General features: G+C 33.5%; 1 protein-coding gene across 1 annotated transcript in view; it reads right to left on the reverse strand.

Moving 5' to 3' along the window:
• The window catches only part of Drgx (Dorsal root ganglia homeobox), a 131,420-nt gene that overhangs the window by 62,281 nt on the left and 48,970 nt on the right, over positions 1–20,169 (reverse strand). Inside the window, exons 3-4 of the mRNA XM_075297779.1 lie at positions 517–608; positions 279–380 (exon numbers count right to left, since the gene is read on the reverse strand). Of these exons, the coding sequence (XP_075153894.1) occupies positions 279–380; positions 517–608 (194 nt within the window). The remainder of the gene's footprint in view (positions 1–278; positions 381–516; positions 609–20,169) is intronic.

Raw genomic sequence — 20,169 nt, forward strand, 5'->3', positions numbered from 1 at the left:
TACAAATACACTTGCATTGTTATTCGTGCGTATAGTCTTCTTTCTCTCTCTGAAAGAGCTTTACTTGTATACATCCCCTTAGTAAAACAAAAAAAAAAATAATCCTTAAAATGAATAATACTGAGTCACTTTAAGGTGCATTAGATGTTTGGCTTTATACAGAATTATAATTTTTACAGGACTTCTCATATCACAACTTCTTGTTCTCTTCTCTCTCCCTCTCTCTCTCGTTTTTTCTTACTTCTCGTAAAAAAAAATTCCTTAAGCTCTATTCTCACCTGAACTCGGGCTTCCGTTAGATTAATTTTCATCGCCAGATCTTCACGTGTGAAAACATCCGGATAATGAGTTTGAGCGAATGCAGTCTCAAGTTCTTCCAACTGTTGTAAAACAAAAACATACAAAAAAAAACGAAAAAATATAAATTCCCCATGAGTATTTGGGTAGTTTCTATTGGATGTCAAGGAAGCATGTGAATGATTACGAGTAGTTTCGTTTTAGATGAGACTTTTTTACCTGTTGCAACGTAAATGTGGTGCGATTACGTCTTTGTTTACGGCGTACAAAAGTTTCATCGTGAATGGCAGGATGGTATGAGTAGCTGGTATCTGTAACGGAAAGAGAAATCATTTATTTATTTATGAGAAAGTGTGTGTGTGTATGTGTGGGAATATTCGAGAAACTTTACGGAAGTTTGAAATTGTTAAGTGTTTTAGATTTAGAACAAACACATCTGCACTCATACATAAACATATATGTACACATGAATCGGTGTGTATGTGATATAATTCAATCGTCTTGAACGAGATTTTATAACTGTAGATTTTGTAGGAATACAATTAATGACTTAAATTTCTGTAAATTATTGAATTTTACTATGATTTCTTGTAGCAAAAAAAATTATTTTAAACTATTTAAAATAATTGCGAATTTATTTATTAGTTCAAACCAATTAACTGAAAATAATATAAATATTTCACCTTAATTTATTTGCACTAAAAAAATTAAATGAAAATTATATAATTTATTCCGATTTAAATACACACAGAGAACAATTTGGTTGGAAATCGGTTCTGATAATGAAAATTCTACATTTAGAATTATATATTAGGTGTGTCAACCTATTTTCTTTAATTCAATCATCTTTTCATGCTTACTATCATTTGGCAATCATTTCAATAGAATTTCGTCTGTGATACAAGACAAATGGTTGAAGCAACAAAATCTATATATTTTGAAGCATTTGTTTCATAAGCATAAAGTTGGCGCAACCAACTTTAAATAAATTTCGTAACTGCCATTTAGCAATCAGCACTGACATACAGTATTCACAACCGAATCCTATTTGAAATATTTTTAAATGTCACTTCAATTTTTGTTAGAGGGGTTTTAGATGATGCAATTTCGTTGCGTGCAATTTTATGTATTCTCTTTTAAAGTTGCTTCTTAACACATCAGCATTTATACGTTGCAATTTTACATGCAATACACTTAAATTTTTTTGACGTTTATTCGCTCAATCTTCTTTAATTGGTAATTCGTAACAATAAAATACATTATCATTCGTAACAATAAAATACATATCATCATAGAGAAAAAAAATTATTTAAGCAATTGCAAACATAAAAATGGAAGATGACAACGAAAAAATGATGGAATCATTGTGTGACATTACATATTTTATAAGTAAAAGCTCCACCAGTTCTCTATTCCACATATTTTATTTTTTCTTTTTGGAAATGTTTTGACAACACCACAACACGTATATTTTTAAATTTTTAAAACACATCAACACGTTGAAAGCCGAATACAAATAAAGCAAATGAACAAGAGTACAAACGACAGTAAAGAGAAATGTCAAAAAATTGCAAGAGGAACGGAAAACATGAAATTTTTTCTACCCCCTTTGCTTCTCTACCCCGTTTGCCTACAAACAAGAATTGCTTGCAATTATTGCATGCAATTATTGCATCGTCTAAAACCCTTCTTAATTATTTGGTGCTCAAAGAAGATATATTTAATTCAATTAAACGTCACGATTTTTAAACCGCTACAAAGTGGCATCCACAATAATGTTCAAAGCATGATGACCGGCTGTAACTAAAGGACATAAGTAAAAGATATGTCACGATATAGGAGTGGATCATTTATGATGGGTATATTATAGGGCATAAATAATCATACGTACCACACCCCAATCGGATTTAATGATGCTTTGTGTACTTGGAACCTCACAGAGATGTCGTTGTGAATAAAGTGGTAGGTTCTGAACTGTTTTTATAAACATGAGTTCACCAAAATCTAACTAATCTTATTTGATTTATTTTTAAACAATGGATACAAAGGGCCATGGGCCAGATTCGGCCGAACACTCAAAAGTTATTTATTTTTCATAATGCCTAACACGCTATCGGGACGCACTCAGCAATAAGAAGAAGTTAATCACTTGTGGTTTCAAAATTGGCTTGCTTATCCAAACGTGTCTGTAGGTACAGACCAAAATAACTTATAGCGACCAAAAATAACTTATATGTACAAACTAGTAATACGGGTCCATTTTTATGCATTTTAATATTTAAAAAAAAAGTCGACTTTCAAAGGTCATAATGTGTGTATTAAATTTTGTGTGCCCAACCGCTAAAACATTTTAAGGACATTAATTGTTATCATACATTGTATATATAGTCTTTAAAATACGAATTTTTTTGCTTAGCATAGAAGACGGATTTCTCTAATAAATATAAAGTTTTTTTCCTTGTCCAAAAGTCGATAAACTTTTCAATGAAGTCGTATTATCCTTATAATTAAGTGATTTCACTTAAAAATGGGTATCATAACATGAAAGAAAAAATGTTTGAGCTAAGGTCAACTTGACTTTAATAATTCAGAAAAATTCTTTAAATTTAATGAAATTGTCTTTAAATTAGTTGTCTTTTTGTATCTTGACTACAAAGCAAAAAATCGTTCAAATATAGGACATGTTTTTCAATACTTTGTTTTAAAGACGTTTTTTACTTGAAACATAGCATAATTTCTACTAGAAGTCGAGTCTTAATTTAGAAAATAAAGTTGTCGTTAACTCGCTTTTAAAGGACTTTCATAGCATATGAAGAAAAAAAGCTGAAAAAGCTAAAAATTAAAATTTGCTTCCTAGAAGCAAGTACACAAAACCCAAATTTAAAAGAGAATTGTGTTTTAAAAGTATCCTTACTAATATTCTCCGCTTCTTTGGTCCGGAATCAATACCAAAATTTTTAAAGTAAAGACAAAATCTTTGGAACGGGGCATGCTTTTTTTCAGTGTAAGGATGGTGATATTAATGATAACCTTATTCGCTGCAAGATTGTCTATATTTCAATAGAAACATGTCGAAAATAAAATGGGAAAAAAACCTCTAAAAAGGCCATGAGATGATTTTTCCCCGCTAATTTAACTTTATATCAGTTCAAGGAATTGTTATATTTGGAGAAAGTTTCCTTTAGTCTAATAATTGTTTGCATATAGTAGTTAAATGAACTAAAAAGCGAACAAAATATACACAAATGAAGCATAAAGATTTAATTAGAAATTTTGATTTTATTCCATCTTTCTATTGAATAAAGATTTCATAAATTCGTACTTCTCACGAAATAGTTCATTATTTGTAAATTTTACTACAAATGCGCCAGTCTTAAACTTCGCATGACACAAAAAACATTCTTGCAATTTTGAACTCCGGTTTTTTCCTTCAAACAACAAAATTTTCTTTAACAAGTGAAAGAAATTAACTATGTCTAGTAAGGGTTCTTGAATTTGTCAGCGTTTGTAATACTCTTTAGTTAAAATTTTCTAAGATTAACCAACTTTTTCTTCCTGATGAACCCAACTGTTTTTTTTTTCAGTGTAGAAAGAAAATTTCGTTTGACTTGGTCAACTTGGCTTTAAAAATCCTGGAATTCTTCTTTGAGGTGGATGATTTTTTGTGTCTTACCTACAAAGCAAAAAAGCGTTTAAAAAAATAAGAGATTTTTGTCACTACTATATTTTAAAGATATATTTTAATTCAAACATACACAGAAAAAATGAAATAAAAATCAATCACACAAATTAATAGCATCAATTAATTTTTTAATTGGATCAATTAATTTTATTAATTGACTGTTAATTAATTTTTTAATTGATACTATCATTTCTGTGATTGAAGACATTTAAACCAAAAAATTAATTGGATCAATTAATTTCGTGCTTGAATCAGAAAATTTTTTTTTTGTGTGTTGCATAATTTCTATTTGAAGACGAGTCTGAATTTTGAAATTGAAGTTATCGTTATCACATTTTTAAAGGACTTTGATAGCACACACAAGAAAAAAAAACTTAAAAACGAATAAACGATTCTTGATTCCTAGAATCAAGAACGCAAAACTCAAATTTGAAAGAAAATTGTCTCTTAAATATATTCTTAATTCAGATCCCCGTGTCTTTGGCCCGGAAGAAATGCCAAAATCATCAGTGTAAACACTAATAGAAAGAATTGCATTTCACAATCGTGAATGGACGTTGTCAAAATGAAATGGAAACGTTCACAAAAAATCGAAACGGAATATTCACGATTTCATCCACGGGCATTCACGATTTCATGAACGGTATTCGTTTTTCTTTGGCCATGAAAAGTCTTAAAATAATCGTTAGACGTTATTATGGAAACTCTGCCATTGGTGCAATTTGCTAAGGCGACTGTTAACGCGTATCGTGCAGACAGCACATGTTCGAGTCACGGTAGCGGAAATCTTTTTTTTTTTTAATTTTGTTTATAAATTCGTAACCATTACGTTTTCAGATCATGAACGCTGGTTGTTGTTTTGACAACGTATGTTGTCATTTTTACGTTGTCACACATGTGTTGTCAAACTGTTCTCAGTTTGACAACACATGTGTGTTGATTCACTCATAAACGGATCGTTTCGAAATGACCACACCGTTCATGATTTTTTCTAAGATCAATGAAATGAAAATAAATTTAGATTATACATATTAATTTTTAATATAAAAATTTTCCCTGTGCCTCATTGCATATTCGTTGAAAATATTTAACCTAGAGAGAAAAGAATGCTTAAGGCCAAATAAGTTATCCATTTACCCTAGAATTGATATAATTCAAAAAAGGAAATTTTTTTGCTTTAACTTTTTAATTATAACAATATTATTTAAGTGGCATCGTCATTCATATATTTACAAATAATTAAATCATATTCACTCTGAGCCACGCACTCTTTTTATCCTCGATGCCTGATGATGATCCTTGCTTATTTACTTACTTGTTATGCATAAATTTGTAAAGTACGAAGAGAAGATGGGTGGGCAAATAAGCATCTGCATAAGCTACGGCGTAATGTGATGAGTGTGTCCGGTAAACAATCTCATGAGCACTTCTGCCCACGGATGATGCCGATGATATCCATTTCGACTGACCTTAGGCTGTCATTACCAACCTTAAACATGATTAAAAATGTATACTTTATACATTTCATTCCAAATGTTCGCCCACTTTATTTGGAACACCTGTTCCTCATAGAGTGGAGCAGTGGGTAAGCATTTCACTTGGCCCCCCAAAAGATGGACCCCATGGTCAGATAACGCCTAACGCCCAAGAGGAGGAAATTATCAACCAGCCAACCAGAGGATAAGCTACCAAAAAGAGAGTGTTGTTAACATTTATATTTCATCACCATTATCATCGTTATACTTTTATGTAGCCAGGGTATCCTTTCATCCATTCGGGTCATTTTTGCCACTCCAATTCTGGACTCTATGCGAAATTAATTTTCAATTTGTTTTAAATAAATAATGACTTACAAATTGCAAAATTTAATTTTAATTTTCTCCTGCTGCCAGTGCGAATGGATGGATGATGATGCCCCAGGATGATGGTGGTGGTGATGATGATGATAATGTTTCCAATATGGCCAACATTCTTTCGTACTGGTGGGCAAAACGTGGTTATGGTATGGTCCATAAGTCAAGCATAAATGAGTTGAGCCCAATAGTAAAGTATCTGTGTTTTATTACTTGTTCCTTTGAGAACCTGTGTAATTCTCCTCATTCTCTCTCTCTCTCCTTGGCTTGTCCTGTTTAAGGTCCTGTCCTTATTACAATGGAGCTAATGTTGTTTGTGTTCTTTTGTAATTTTCTGTTAAACATAATCCGATTAGAGCTTTTATACATTTACAAAATTTACACACAAACACATACTCAAAGCGAACAAGTGGTGAACTGTTGATATCCTTTTTATGTATTAGTATGCGTTGTTTATGTGTATGCGAAGAATAAGTTCAAGTTGTTGGCCTACTTAGTGAGCCATATTTGGAGTTGATGTATGGTGGACTTCCATTAGAATAGACCATTTTAACTCCTTCCTTGCCTATTTCGCCAAAAAGGGGACCCTATGTTATGTTCCCAGACTCTTGTTCCATCTGATGGGCTGTTCATCTGGCCCTTTATCAGTCCGTCTATGTCTCTGGGGAATCCTTAATGCGCAGTAATACTGTTAGCTGCCAACAGCTACTTGCTTTTTCTCGATGTCTTGTTTTTCTTTCCATCCTTTCCAAAGGCCTTGTATGAGATGCTAACTAAATGTTGGTTGGAGTTGATGTGTGTGTGTGTGCATGTCCTTGTTTTTGTGAGCCCATGTTCTTGTATACGCTTCAATTTGTGTATAAGAAAATGCCTACTAGGTTGCTAGTTTTCCTTTTTTCTGTCATATCTATCAACTTTTATTTTTTCTAAAATTTTCTTTTTAACCTCCCTTGAATTCTCATCTTAGGGAAATTATGTTTTAAGTTGAAAATGAGTTTCTATTTCATACAGTCTCATTCCCATCTCTTATATTGTTTATTTATTATTTAAATAAACAATTAATATTTCAGAGTATCAACATGAGTTTATAGTTTTAATTGATTTTTCTATACAGCACTTGTCTTTTCGATGGTCCTGAAATGGGCCATTGGAATTCCCCAACCTGTGGTGCCTAGTATTAAACCGATACATTGTATTGAGGATATTGAATTAACATTTCAATTTCACATTATTGGACTTCAACGAATTTGAAACTAAGCAGCACATTAAATATTTTAATTTGTACTAAAAATTAACTCAATTCAATTTAACATTTCATTTAGATTTTATTACATTGCATTTTTTTATAATTAATTTTGGATGAATTTTATTATTTAAATTTCTGAGTCGTGGCATTTGTGCCACACCCCCAGCAATGCCGAATGCTTGGGAATAAGCAACAATATTTCAAATTTTCATTACTATTACCAACAAGTGATATGTAATGCAAGCAAGAAAATAGATTTTTTTAATTTAAATTTTTAATTTATTAAAAAAAATGTGAGAAATAACATCAAATTTCAGAATCAGTCTATATTTATTCGAATTGGTTACATTTGGCAAGAATTATGCCCTTCAAACAGCCAATAAAGCCACATTCCCAAATGACATATTCACGGTAGAGGTGTGCACGTGTCACGAAATTGTCGTGAATCACGAAAAATTTCGTGACTTACGCGTGAGTCACGCTGATGGAACCGGCGTGAGTGTGCGTAATTAACAAACCAAAAGTCGTACGTGAGCGTGAGTCACGAAAATAATTTTTTCGTGAGTGTGCGTGAGTAACGAATTTCGGAAAAACCCGCTCACGAAAAAATCATGCCAACGGACATAAAACGCTTACGAGATGAATTCATTTACAATTTTATTGACACCTGGGATGTTAAGAGTTTAATAACGCTCTCGATTTTAATCATGCTCATGTTTTCAAACACGTCGCTAAAGTAAATTGGTCATAAAATTATTCGTGAGTCACGATATTTTTCGTAAGTCACGGTATTTTCGTGGGTCACGACTTTTCGTGCGTGAGTGTGCGTGAGTCCAACCAAACAATATCGTACGTGAGTGTGCGTAAGATTTTTCCGTCGTGAGTGTCTGTGAGCATGAGTAAAATATTACTCACGTACACACCTCTAATTCACGGTAAAGCACTGTCTTGAAATGATCGACACTTTGGTTTTTTTAGTCCCAACTTTATTCTCCAAATGCTACAATCCAAGGGGTTGAGAGCACGGTTGCCATTAGAGCCAAAAAAAATTTTACCAAATCTACCATCAAACAAAAAAAACTTAATTTGCAAAATTTCTACAGAAATGAAATTATGTCAAAATTTTATTTCTATAGAAAATTTTGCTAAACTTTCATTTCTTTAAAACATTTCGCCAAACTTTCATTTCTATAAAAAATTTTGTCAAAATTTTATTTCTATAGAAAATTTATGAAGTACCGCTTAATTGGAGACGAATATCTACAAAAAGATCAAAATCCATAATTTTTGGTAGAATGCTACCAACAGTGGCAAACGTGATTGAGAGTCGGAGATTTCAGTGACATTTTGCGGAATAAATGCAGAGAGGAATCTCTTTTTTAAGTCATTATTGGTTCATACATTGTGAGTACGATGGTGCTGAGTCTCGTTGAAATGTCCTTGATCTGCAGGGATTCAATATTGTCATTAGGAAATTTCTCTAAAAATGTTTGACATTTGTTTTGTTCCTAAGGTCGAGGAATACGAGCGGGGAGCGACCATCGGTCCTTACGTCGGCTCACATCTACACCATCGACGACACTTGAGCTCTGATGGTCAATCGAATCTGAGTACAATTTCAGCTGACCTCTTTGGTCAGCGATCATTCTATTTGTTCACAAACTACACGCAGAGAAGGAAAATGATCACCTCAAACATGTTTCAAGAGCAAAATGTTATTTTTGTATGGTGACCATGTAACATGTTTGTCACTAAAATGTTATTTTCTCGTCAAATATAACCTGCTTGCCGAAATCAGATACATGATTTCCGAGAAAATAACATGGTTGCGAAAACCATGATACATGGTCACCACCCAAAAATAACATTTTGCTCTTAAAACATGTTTGAGGTGATCATATTCCTTCTCTGGGTGTACTTAATTCGGAATGACTCTCACCGGAGAAAACCGAATTCGATAATTGACCATTTTCTTGCAAGCGAAGCATCTCGTTGGTCTTTCCAGTCTAACTTTTGTGTATCGCTGATCTGTGGCACTTTTTGGAATTTCAATACCTTGCGTCCTAGCTAAATTTTCAACATGTGTTGCATCTTTTCTCCCGATATGTTCAATTCACGAGCAAGTTTTATATCAGTGTGGCTTGGATTTCGATCAAATCTGGCCTTAATTTCGGGATCATTTCTGGTGTTGTTACAATTTTTTTTTTTCGTACACTTTTTGGATGTTATGCCACACTGTCAGTATTCCGGTTACTAGTTTAATCGCTTTATCCATGATTCATGACCTGTCACGATGTCATAGGCGTGTTTCGAAGCAGAGTTGACAAAGGCAGTCTCAGTCTCATGATAGGTCATATGAAGATCTTCCAATATCTCTTGGCGCCCAGAAACAATGATTTCCGGAACAACAACTAATTGTTTTTTTGGACGACCTTCAAGAAATTCGTCTTGAAGTGAACGTTGACATTGGTTGAATTCACCATACCATCGATAAACACTGATCCTTGGCGGAGCTTCATCGTAAAAAATCGACGTAAGTTCATTGATGTACTCTTGTTGAGTTAAACCATGTTGAAAGTTGTAAAAACTAACCGCTCAAAATGTTCACGATTTAATTCCATTTCTTGGGCGAGATGAATTTTTTAAGATGTAGTAAAAAGCACAAATACCGCATGTATGTCAACACGTCCTGACCATGTATAATTTCAAATATGTGAAGCTTGGCCAACTGACAGTTCTGGCAGATCGCAATACTAGTAAAGGGCAAATTTGGTATCTTCAAATTTGACTAATCCACTTTTTTTTCTCGAAATCCAATACTCGACCACTTTTATTATTAGATTCAAATATCTATTTGTACTTTTAACATTAAATTTGTGAATCGCTTTAAAAATCTTTAAGCAATGTCTTTTATCGGTCCCCTATTTTCCTATATGACTGAATATTTGGCTTCTCTCTCCAAGATTCACAAAATTGAACCAAAAACCAAATTCACCATTCAATTTTAAAAGGGGCGGGAAGGCGGGCTTTGTTGTTGCAACCAAAATTGACCAGACGTTAAAAAAGTAATCCTCTTAACGAATTCTATTTTCTGTGATTCAATAAATGTGTTTTCATTTGGAGTTGTCGCCGAGTTGAGTTGTTTTTTGTTTTCAGTCTGCGAAGTGAGGGCAACAGATAAAAACCGAAAGGCAAAAAAGAGAACAAAATGAAATATTTTCCACATCCTTCTTTTAGTAAATTTTCACAACCTCTTTAGTTATCTTATTTATAACAGGGAATGACTTGAATTCTCCAAAGAATTGAAAATAGATTTCATTTATTCTACGAATATATTATCCTCAATGGATCATCTAATCATGCTACTTAATCACTATCAAACATTAATTGAATTTCACATACTTCTTGATATTCATGAACTTGTTTCCTGTATTTTGTTGTAGACTACCACTTCAGACCATTAAATCATTATCATGTTCCAGCTAATGAGAATTTATACTGTAATACATCCATCTAACACCAATGATACTGTGATAGAGAATCATGTTAATGTATTACAACAGAGAGGGAGAGGCAGAGAGAGTAATTAATATATTGAGACTATCAATATTTATTTATGCTGATTTAGTTAACTAATCATCTGAAATTTTTAAGGGTTGTTCGTATTTATTTAGCGATATGGGGAAGATGTTTCACCCTTGTCACATTCTTGCAAGGATTTTGAAATGAGTCAAGTGTTATTACAACCCACTGTCAACTGGGTAATTATAACAAATTAAGTTGTACAACATGCAAATCCCAATGTACACAACATTATAGCGGAGGTTGTGCTAATACCAGTTACACCAACAACAATAACTGACATTTGTTGTAGTTGATGATGATGATGGAGATAATGGTGACGATGACAATGACAATGATGTTGACACGGATGATACTACAACAGGTCAAAAACATCCCTTAACATTTTGGGCTCGCAAGATAAACGAGAATTTACTGAAGTGGCATTGGCAGACAAACAGATACTTATATATATGCACAATAGGGGCATAATAATAGAATTTGATAATATTTTGGGTGGACTGTATAAGAACCCACAAAAATGTCCCTTTCAAAAAAAAAAGTACATGTTTTGACTATTTAAATTTTATTAAGATTTTTTTTCCTTTAAGCTGAATACTATGTTCAGTTTTCAAGCTGAAAACCAGCTTGTTTTCACGGTTACTTTTTCTAATTAACTAATTTAGAAATACAAAATTATTTGCAATCAATTCCTTGGACCTTTTCTATCCATTATGTAATAAGACTCGATCAAAATATAATAGTCTTCATAAATATATTTGTAGTTTTAATATAGTGTTTTGGTGAAAAACTCGAACATAGTACTCACCTTTAGTTAGAAAAGTTTAAATAGAATGCCATCATATTTTTAAAATTTTAATACGAGCTTATTGAACATGAAAATTGGGATTTTTTAGTTATTGAAAAGAAAATGTCAGGTACCAATCTTCACAAGCCTAACTAGACATAGGATTCATTTTTGATTAAGGCAAATTTCCAGGCTGCCAATTTTTTTCGTGTAAGGTTAGGTAACATACATGCTAGAGGGCTTCCTCAAGGTTGAATTACACACAATGCGTCAATACGTGCGTTGATGGAAGGGTTGATTTTGTTTCTGTTTGAGGCAGACTAATCGAGCTTTTGATTTCCAAAAGAAATTTCAACTCTTCAATCATCGGATTCTAGCTTCAGTCTCGTTCTGCTCCGAGCTGTGATAGGGAAGAACTCCGAACCAGGGTTTTGTTCCGTCTGCCGTATCCATGGATGTCGGTATATTTTCCTATTGACTACTTACTGGATTCCAACGATATGAGCAGTGGGTCTTGGAAATACGCTACTCTTGCGAATTCACCTGGGCATCAATGGCAACTACCGTAGCATCTTATTCTAAATGTTGTATCAATTCCGGGAGGTTTTGCAATTCAATTGCAACTGCCTTCCAGAAAAGATGAATAAGATCGTAGATTTTTCGAAAAAGCACCAAGTTTGAGTCGATCCATGAAACCGAGCTAAATGCCACATGTACCATGGATTTGGACTGGAGGAGGGGCAGGTCAATGCCATTCCGTACGGTATACAGCAATCCCGACTTTATATACGTATACATGGAATATATGGAGATTGCAATCAAATCTGGAGTTGATTAAAAAGAGCTATACAATCACGGTTAACACATTTGGTAGTACCAAAAATGGTCAATTTATTACTGGTTAGTAGATTATTAATGTGTTGGTAGAATTTGAAAACTATTCCTTTCCAACGAAAGGGCTGTTTTCTTTTTGCACTGGATGCAACATTTGTAAGGGCTATCCAGAACATCGTTGCACTGGTGTTCTATCCAGAACATCTCATCAGTGCAAGTCGCGCCGATGTTGCCAGATTGTATTTGGATAAAGTGACGCTTCTTCGATTCACAATAGCAATTTATTGTGACTATTTTATCGAAAAACATGAAATTCAAAGTGATACAGTGTCATAAATAATCGCAGCAGTAAACATTTATTACTAATTGGAGCATTTCATACATTAAAAAGGCAAGATTTCACTTCTTTTCTGTGTTTTTAAACAGCTGATGACAGTGTTGCATATTTTTCGAGATGTCCTGGATAAACGAGTACTCTGTTTTCTTTTAGGCCTTAACGGCTTAGCATATCCAGTGCTAAAAGGAAACAGCCCTAAAGATGTACTGTACAAATATAAAAATTTTCTATATAATAAAATTTTGACAAATTTTCTGAAGAAATAAAATTCAAGATATATTTATACACCCGAAAAATGTTTTCTGCACTAGGAGAGATCATAACGTATAATATTGCAAATACTGAAATAATCTTATAAAATAAAATAATAAAACATTTCTTAAAAAACAAAAAAAAATTTTGACTATGAAAAAAAATCAAATTTATTTCACTTCAAAGTAAGTTTTTTAAATTTGGTAAATTTTTAGTAAAACTTTCTTCAAAGTTTGGTAGATTATTTCTGGCACGAGTGGCAACCGTGTATAAAATGCGTAGCAGAGAACTGCAACCGGTAGCTTTTTTTCGTATTGCAATCTTACCCACAATATGCCGGTGGCAGTGAGTAAGACACCAATTACCATGCGATCTTTTACATTGATACAAATGTGAGAATAAAAACACCACTAGTATATAACAATGTTCGTATGCAGTGTCTTGCAATCTTAAACCAATCGACATCGTAACAACGCTCGGTAAAAAAAAACGTGTGTGGCACTTAAGTGTGATTGCACTCAACAACAACAATTACCAGCAGTTGGCATTAGCTCAAGACAATTGAGAAAGTACCAAATAAGAGAATACCAAACTGCTGAGATATGGGTAACCAATTTGTGTGATTGCTTTACTACGGTGTTTTCGAGAGACCAACACTCATACTAACAAACACCGACAGTCGTCGCTTGCATTGGATATTGGTGCTTGAATTTTTTTTTACCAATTGGTGTTTTAAGATTGCAAATATTGGTGTTTACTAAATACACTGGTCGGTTGCGGTAGATCGCAACCGTTCTCTGATGCGTAAATTTCGCAGGTTTGGAGTCTGATAGTCCGTGTAGATCGCTTGATACCAGAATGCTTTAATATCCACAACGAGCTTTGGTATTCCCTCTTAGGTTAGGTTAGGTTAGGTTGGGTGGCAGCCCGATATATCAGGCTCACTTAGACTATTCAGTCCGTTGTGATACCACATTGGTGAACTTCTCTCTTATCACTGAGTGCTGCCCGATTCCATGTTACGCTCAATGACAAGGGACCTCCTTTTTATAGCCGATTCCCTCTTAAGTAACGACCAGATTAGTATAGCCCTCCCTTACCAGAATTATGAGTAACTGTAGTCAGACCCACTCCATATAATTGCCCTCCTTGACCCAACTTCCCACATCAAAAACTCTGATTGCGGGAATTTATCAATCAAATGAAAGAGAATTGAATCGACTTTGGAGAATATAGAAATCTCCGCTTGAATGAATCACCGCATGTGCTACCAAGAGGAAGTTCCGGGATTCCGCCACTGCTTGAATTATTAAGGTGAAATGTCGAACTTCACAGCGGATGCAACTCGACTTGCAGATGAACGTAAAGAGCATTTTCATACTCTGAACATCTGAACCTAGAAGTGTAGGGATAATAGACGACTAGAGGTTCTAAAATAATAATGGGGTCACTTTATTGTAGTCCTCTAAAATTCCACTATAACATAAGGCAAGATGAGATGATCTTTAAAGCTGACAATTTACAGACTATCCAGAGTGTAATAAAACGACATAACTACCCGTTGTCCATGCAGAATATCTTGGGTTCTTGTACCAATAATCATACAAATCACCATCTTGTGGATAGACAACTACTTCCTCACAATAAATCTTCAGTATTTTAAGCGCGAGATCTAGCGTTCAGGTACTATATCAGGCAGTTTCATGAGAATACTATAAGCGGTGGCAGATACACGTTTAATCCTGCTCTAGGAGCGAAGCATAACTGATGTATATCCCACCTGTAACCAAGGATCGAATAATCTGTTCTAAAATCACTGGACTGATCTTCAGATCACTCTGGGCAATCTTCATTACAGAATTTCGCTCTAGTGGGAACCAATCTTGAGAATTTAGAAATGAACATTTACCTAAAATTCTTCACCATCGATTTTTTTTTCATTATTCTTTTTTGATAATACATTAATTTATTATATAATTTAATTTATATAATAGAAAACAACAATGATAGGTTTTCGCCCCCCACTGTGCAATCCTTAGTCAATTATTTAACAATGGATTAAATAGGCAAGGCAAATACCAGAAATCAGACAACAGCATCATACCAATATAGGCTGAAATGCTTCATCCATCCGTTTGCTCTAACAAAGATGATTTCAAACAAACCGCACTTGTCAGGAAGACACAAAGTTTAACAAATGCATATTTGCAAATTGAATCAAACCGACTTGTTTCGTGAGCTCCACTTCCACCACTTGCCACATAGCCAGAAAGGAAAGAACCATTTCGAAAATCTTATGTCGGCCAAATAAAGGGGAGAGAGTGGAAAAGTAAGAAGGAAAGCGAGGAATTTTGCCATGAATGAATCTTGCTCAGTGGCTGATGGATTCACGTATGCCATGAAGTCAAGAACGATATAGATTTGGTGATGATGATGATGAACAACCCTTAAAAATCAAATAATCAAAAACTCGAGGAAGAGCAAAAATCAACCTTCAGTTCCTGTGCAGTATTTTCCAATGGTATTTCTCCTGTTTCCTTTTCCACCAACCTCAAACTGAAAGATTTTTTTGTACTTCTTTGGCAGAGCGGGGTGTTTTGTTCGTTAGATGCACAGGAAGCACATAATTCACAGATAATTCAATTTTCAGACAGTTGGTTTAATGGTAAAACCATCATTAAAGGATTTCTCCAATTTTACTCTAGCAAACTTGAGTTTCCTTTACCCACAAATAGGGGGTGGGGGGTGGGGGGTTACTAGCAATCCTTCCGCCAGTCACCCTCCTATTCGTTACTACTAGTACTGCAGCCTATACTGGTATGCTATCAATGATAATCACTGAGAAATCATTGGCTTCATTATCGGTAAAACATCATCGTCTTTATTTGATGGGAGGGCGAAGGGGATTTTTTTTTTGCCAAAACAACTACCAGACAATGATAACTCCATTAGCCTCTAAAGTATCCTGATGTAGAAATGTGTTCTTTGGTCTTTGTCGTGTTAAGCCTAAGTAAATCTCCGGTTATTGATGGTGATAATGATGATGATGACTATGATGGTAATAACGACCATTATAAGGATCCTTAGGTGATAGAGATGGTGATTTTTGTGGGATTTTCCCAATGGTTATGATGATGGTAATATATGCCTTTTGTTTCACTTATTTCATGATTACTTCTATGCAAGTGAATGGTAATATTTTGTAATCTTGGATTTTTGTCATAATAGATTTTATTTCAAATAGAGTTAGAGATAGGAAAAGAATAGAAGAATGACTTTATCGATATAGTCTAATAATTGAAATGAATAGATCGTCCAATTTTGTGTACGACAATTGTATGTATACACACACATTTTTTTTCTTATTCAATCACGAAATTAATTGATCCAATGTCTTCCAAAATGTCTTCAATCACAGAAATGATAGTATCAATTAAAAAATTAATTAACAGTCAATTGAAAAATTAATTCATCCAATAAAAAAAATTAATTGATACTACTAATTTTTGTGATTGATTTTTGTTTAAATTAAAAAAATTATTGAATCAATTAAATTTTCAATTGAATATTTTTAAAACTCAATTAAGAATTTAATTGGAAAAATTTTCATGATTTGTTTTCTGTGTATATTTCATCAATCGGTTTCCCCTTTATTTTCCAATAGCTATTTTCAAAGCATACATCTTTGGGTAAAATCGCATTAGCCCAGTTTTTGTATTTAAGTCACTGTGCTAATTTGTTGAATTACCAAAGTAATTATGCTAGTGTTAATGTAAGTAAAATTATAAAATCTTAATTTTTAACACTTTCTAGACACATTAACATCAATGCAGGCATCTTTGATTTTGATTCACAAGAACTTCACTTGCTCCATCATAACTCGTAAACATCTTTCTCTCTCGCATTAGGTTAACATATGTGCGACTGTATGTGCTGCGGAGAGTGTGTAATAATCTAAGGATATTCTTAATAGATTTTATTCACTAATAGACGGATGATAATAATAATACGATTACAGACAGTATAGTATGGTATGGTATGTCCTTCGTAGAACACTTTTCGACCAAGCACAAGGATTGGGTTACCACACATAGCCATGTCTCAAATTCCTTTTAATGGAGTCTAACCAAGCATTCTCGAAAATATTAACTCTGACACAATCCTGTAAGATGCTAACCACACGTACACTCACAAGCATCTTCGTCCACATTCTGGCATATTAGTTTAGTATTTACTACTATATGTATTTAGAGATGTGTGTGTATGTTAGTGGATGTGTATGAGTGTTTGGATTTGTATTTGTGTTCATATCAAAGTAAAACTATTCGTTGAGATTAAATTACATTAAAGGTGTTTTAGTTTGCAAAATCTTATAGCATACTTTCGAGAGGGCATATTACGGACAGACAGATGCTTGTCTCATACATTCACTTACACACTTGTCATTGTGAATTATTTATGAATTTGTAAATTCATAAAATAAAGTCGAATATTTATTCTTACGTTACAATTAATGCGATTTAATTCAAGCAAATGCAACATTGAAGCCATAATCATGAAGGACAATTATTTCATGTATTCATTTGATGGAGGCGAATAATTTTCATGGTAAAAATCTTGTATAATCATAACATAGGAAAATATAATTTTGTTTAACCCTTAAATAAACAAGATCACCGATTCCTACGAAAAAATATATAATATGGAAAATGGTAAAAATGAACATCAGCATCCCAGCAAAAAATGGAGCACTATTTCAGCAAGGATTGTAAGGAAGAGAGGCAGTACCAAAGATTATAAATTGTAGGAGGATAGGAAATTAGCTACTGAGGAGATCGAACCATTTACCAGATTAGTTTAATGCTCGAACCAAACGCGTATACGACAAGTATTGACATAGCATTAAAATGCAAATAAAGGGTGATTTGTTAAGAGCTTGATAACTTTTTTAAAAAAAAAAACGCCTAAAATTTGCAAAATCTCATCGGTTCTTTATTTGAAACGTTAGATTGGTCCATGACATTTACTTTTTGAAGATAATTTCATTTAAATGTTGACCGCGGCTGCGTCTTAGGTGGTCCATTCGGAAAGTCCAATTTTGGGCAACTTTTTCGAGCATTTCGGCCGGAATAGCCCGAATTTCTTCGGAAATGTTGTCTTCCAAAGCTGGAATAGTTGCTGGCTTATTTCTGTAGACTTTAGACTTGACGTAGCCCCACAAAAAATAGTCTAAAGGCGTCAAATCGCATGATCTTGGTGGCCAACTTACCGGTCCATTTCTTGAGATGAATTGTTCTCCGAAGTTTTCCCTCAAAATGGCCATAGAATCGCGAGCTGTGTGGCATGTAGCGCCATCTTGTTGAAACCACATGTCAACCAAGTTCAGTTCTTCCATTTTTGGCAACAAAAAGTTTGTTAGCATCGAACGATAGCGATCGCCATTCACCGTAACGTTGCGTCCAACAGCATCTTTGAAAAAATACGGTCCAATGATTCCACCAGCGTACAAACCACACCAAACAGTGCATTTTTCGGGATGCATGGGCAGTTCTTGAACGGCTTCTGGTTGCTCTTCACTCCAAATGCGGCAATTTTGCTTATTTACGTAGCCATTCAACCAGAAATGAGCCTCATCGCTGAACAAAATTTGTCGATAAAAAAGCGGATTTTCTGCCAACTTTTCTAGGTAATAAAATTCAATGATTTGCAAGCGTTGCTCGTTAGTAAGTCTATTCATGATGAAATGTCAAAGCATACTGAGCATCTTTCTCTTTGACACCATGTCTGAAATCCCACGTGATCTGTCAAATACTAATGCATGAAAATCCTAACCTCAAAAGAATCACCCTTTACAAAGAAATTAAGTGCACGAAATAAAATTCCATAAAGGGGAAAATGTAATTTTTTTGTTGTTGCATAAAATTTAACATTTTTTCTATAAGAAAATTAAATGTTTCATTTAAAAAATAAAAACGAAAAACAATTAAAAGATTACAAACATGTTTTGAACTAACTTGGTAAACGCAACATTTGGTATGACGCAAGCCAATTTCCTATCTTCCTCAAATCTATAATCTTTGGGCAGTACCAACTGATTACAAAACAACCGAATCAGCGTTGATTTTTGTGGGCGATGTCCCGATTTAGAGCAGCTTCTACATAGCGCTGATATAAATATTCATTTTAATATAAATATTGCTGAGAAGTATAATCTTGAGTATAGCATTGTTGGCGTGAAGGAAAACAGCACTACCTTTCATGCATCTATACTGCATGAATTGGTTGCAATAACATTAACGAATGATCATAAACTAGTTTGATTACTCGTTTACGTTATTGCCATCGATTCATGAAGTGTGGATGCACTGCATACTTTATTGTATACCAAAAAGCGCTACTAAACTCTTATTGCTGAAGTATTGTTTGCTGTTTGTTTTTAAATAGTAACTGTATCTTAAAAAAATAAACTACATCAATTTTACGTTTTTATTTACAAATACACAATTTGAGTTTAGTAGATAATATATATATACATTTTTAAACTACACATGATTTTACCAACATTACTTTCATCTCTGGTAAATATTATTCAACTTTTAATTGTTATTTTTTTGAATTTCATCAAAGCATATTTTTATAAATAGCGCTTTGATGTATTAAAACGTAAACTAGTTTGATTACTCGTTTACGTTATTGCCACCGATTCATGCAGTGTGGAAACAGCGCAACTAAACTCTTACTGCTGAAGTATTGTTTGCTGGGATACCACGTTTTTTTTTTTTCAAAACAAAATTTTATATATATTTTTTAAATAGTAGCTGTATCTTACAAAATACAGGGCGCATTAAACTACATTAATTTTACGTTTTTATTTACAAATACACAATTTGATTTTAGTAGAGAATAGATATATTTTTATACTACACATTTTTTTACCAACATTACTTTCATCTCTGGTAAATATTATTCAACTTTCAATTGTTATTTTTTTTAATTTTTGGTCAAAATTGGATTTTTAATTTTGACTGCAGATGACTCAGAAGTACATCAAAGCATATTTTTATAAATAGTGCGTTGATGTATTAAACATAACAAACTTAATTTCATAGAATTTGGTCAACATTTTAAAACGTAAGAATTTTTTTTCTGGTGGTATCTTAACAGATACGGTGCGCATTTAAGGGTTAAAATATAATTTTGATATCTTTTGAGCTAATTACCGGTTGTCTTTTATATTTCGGAATTGGAAAACAAAAACAAATTTTGATCATACGCTGAAAAAATATTTTCGTGAGGCCA

The sequence above is a fragment of the Haematobia irritans genome, chromosome 2 (genome assembly GCF_050003625.1).
Source record: "Haematobia irritans isolate KBUSLIRL chromosome 2, ASM5000362v1, whole genome shotgun sequence".
NCBI lineage: Eukaryota > Metazoa > Arthropoda > Insecta > Diptera > Muscidae > Haematobia > Haematobia irritans.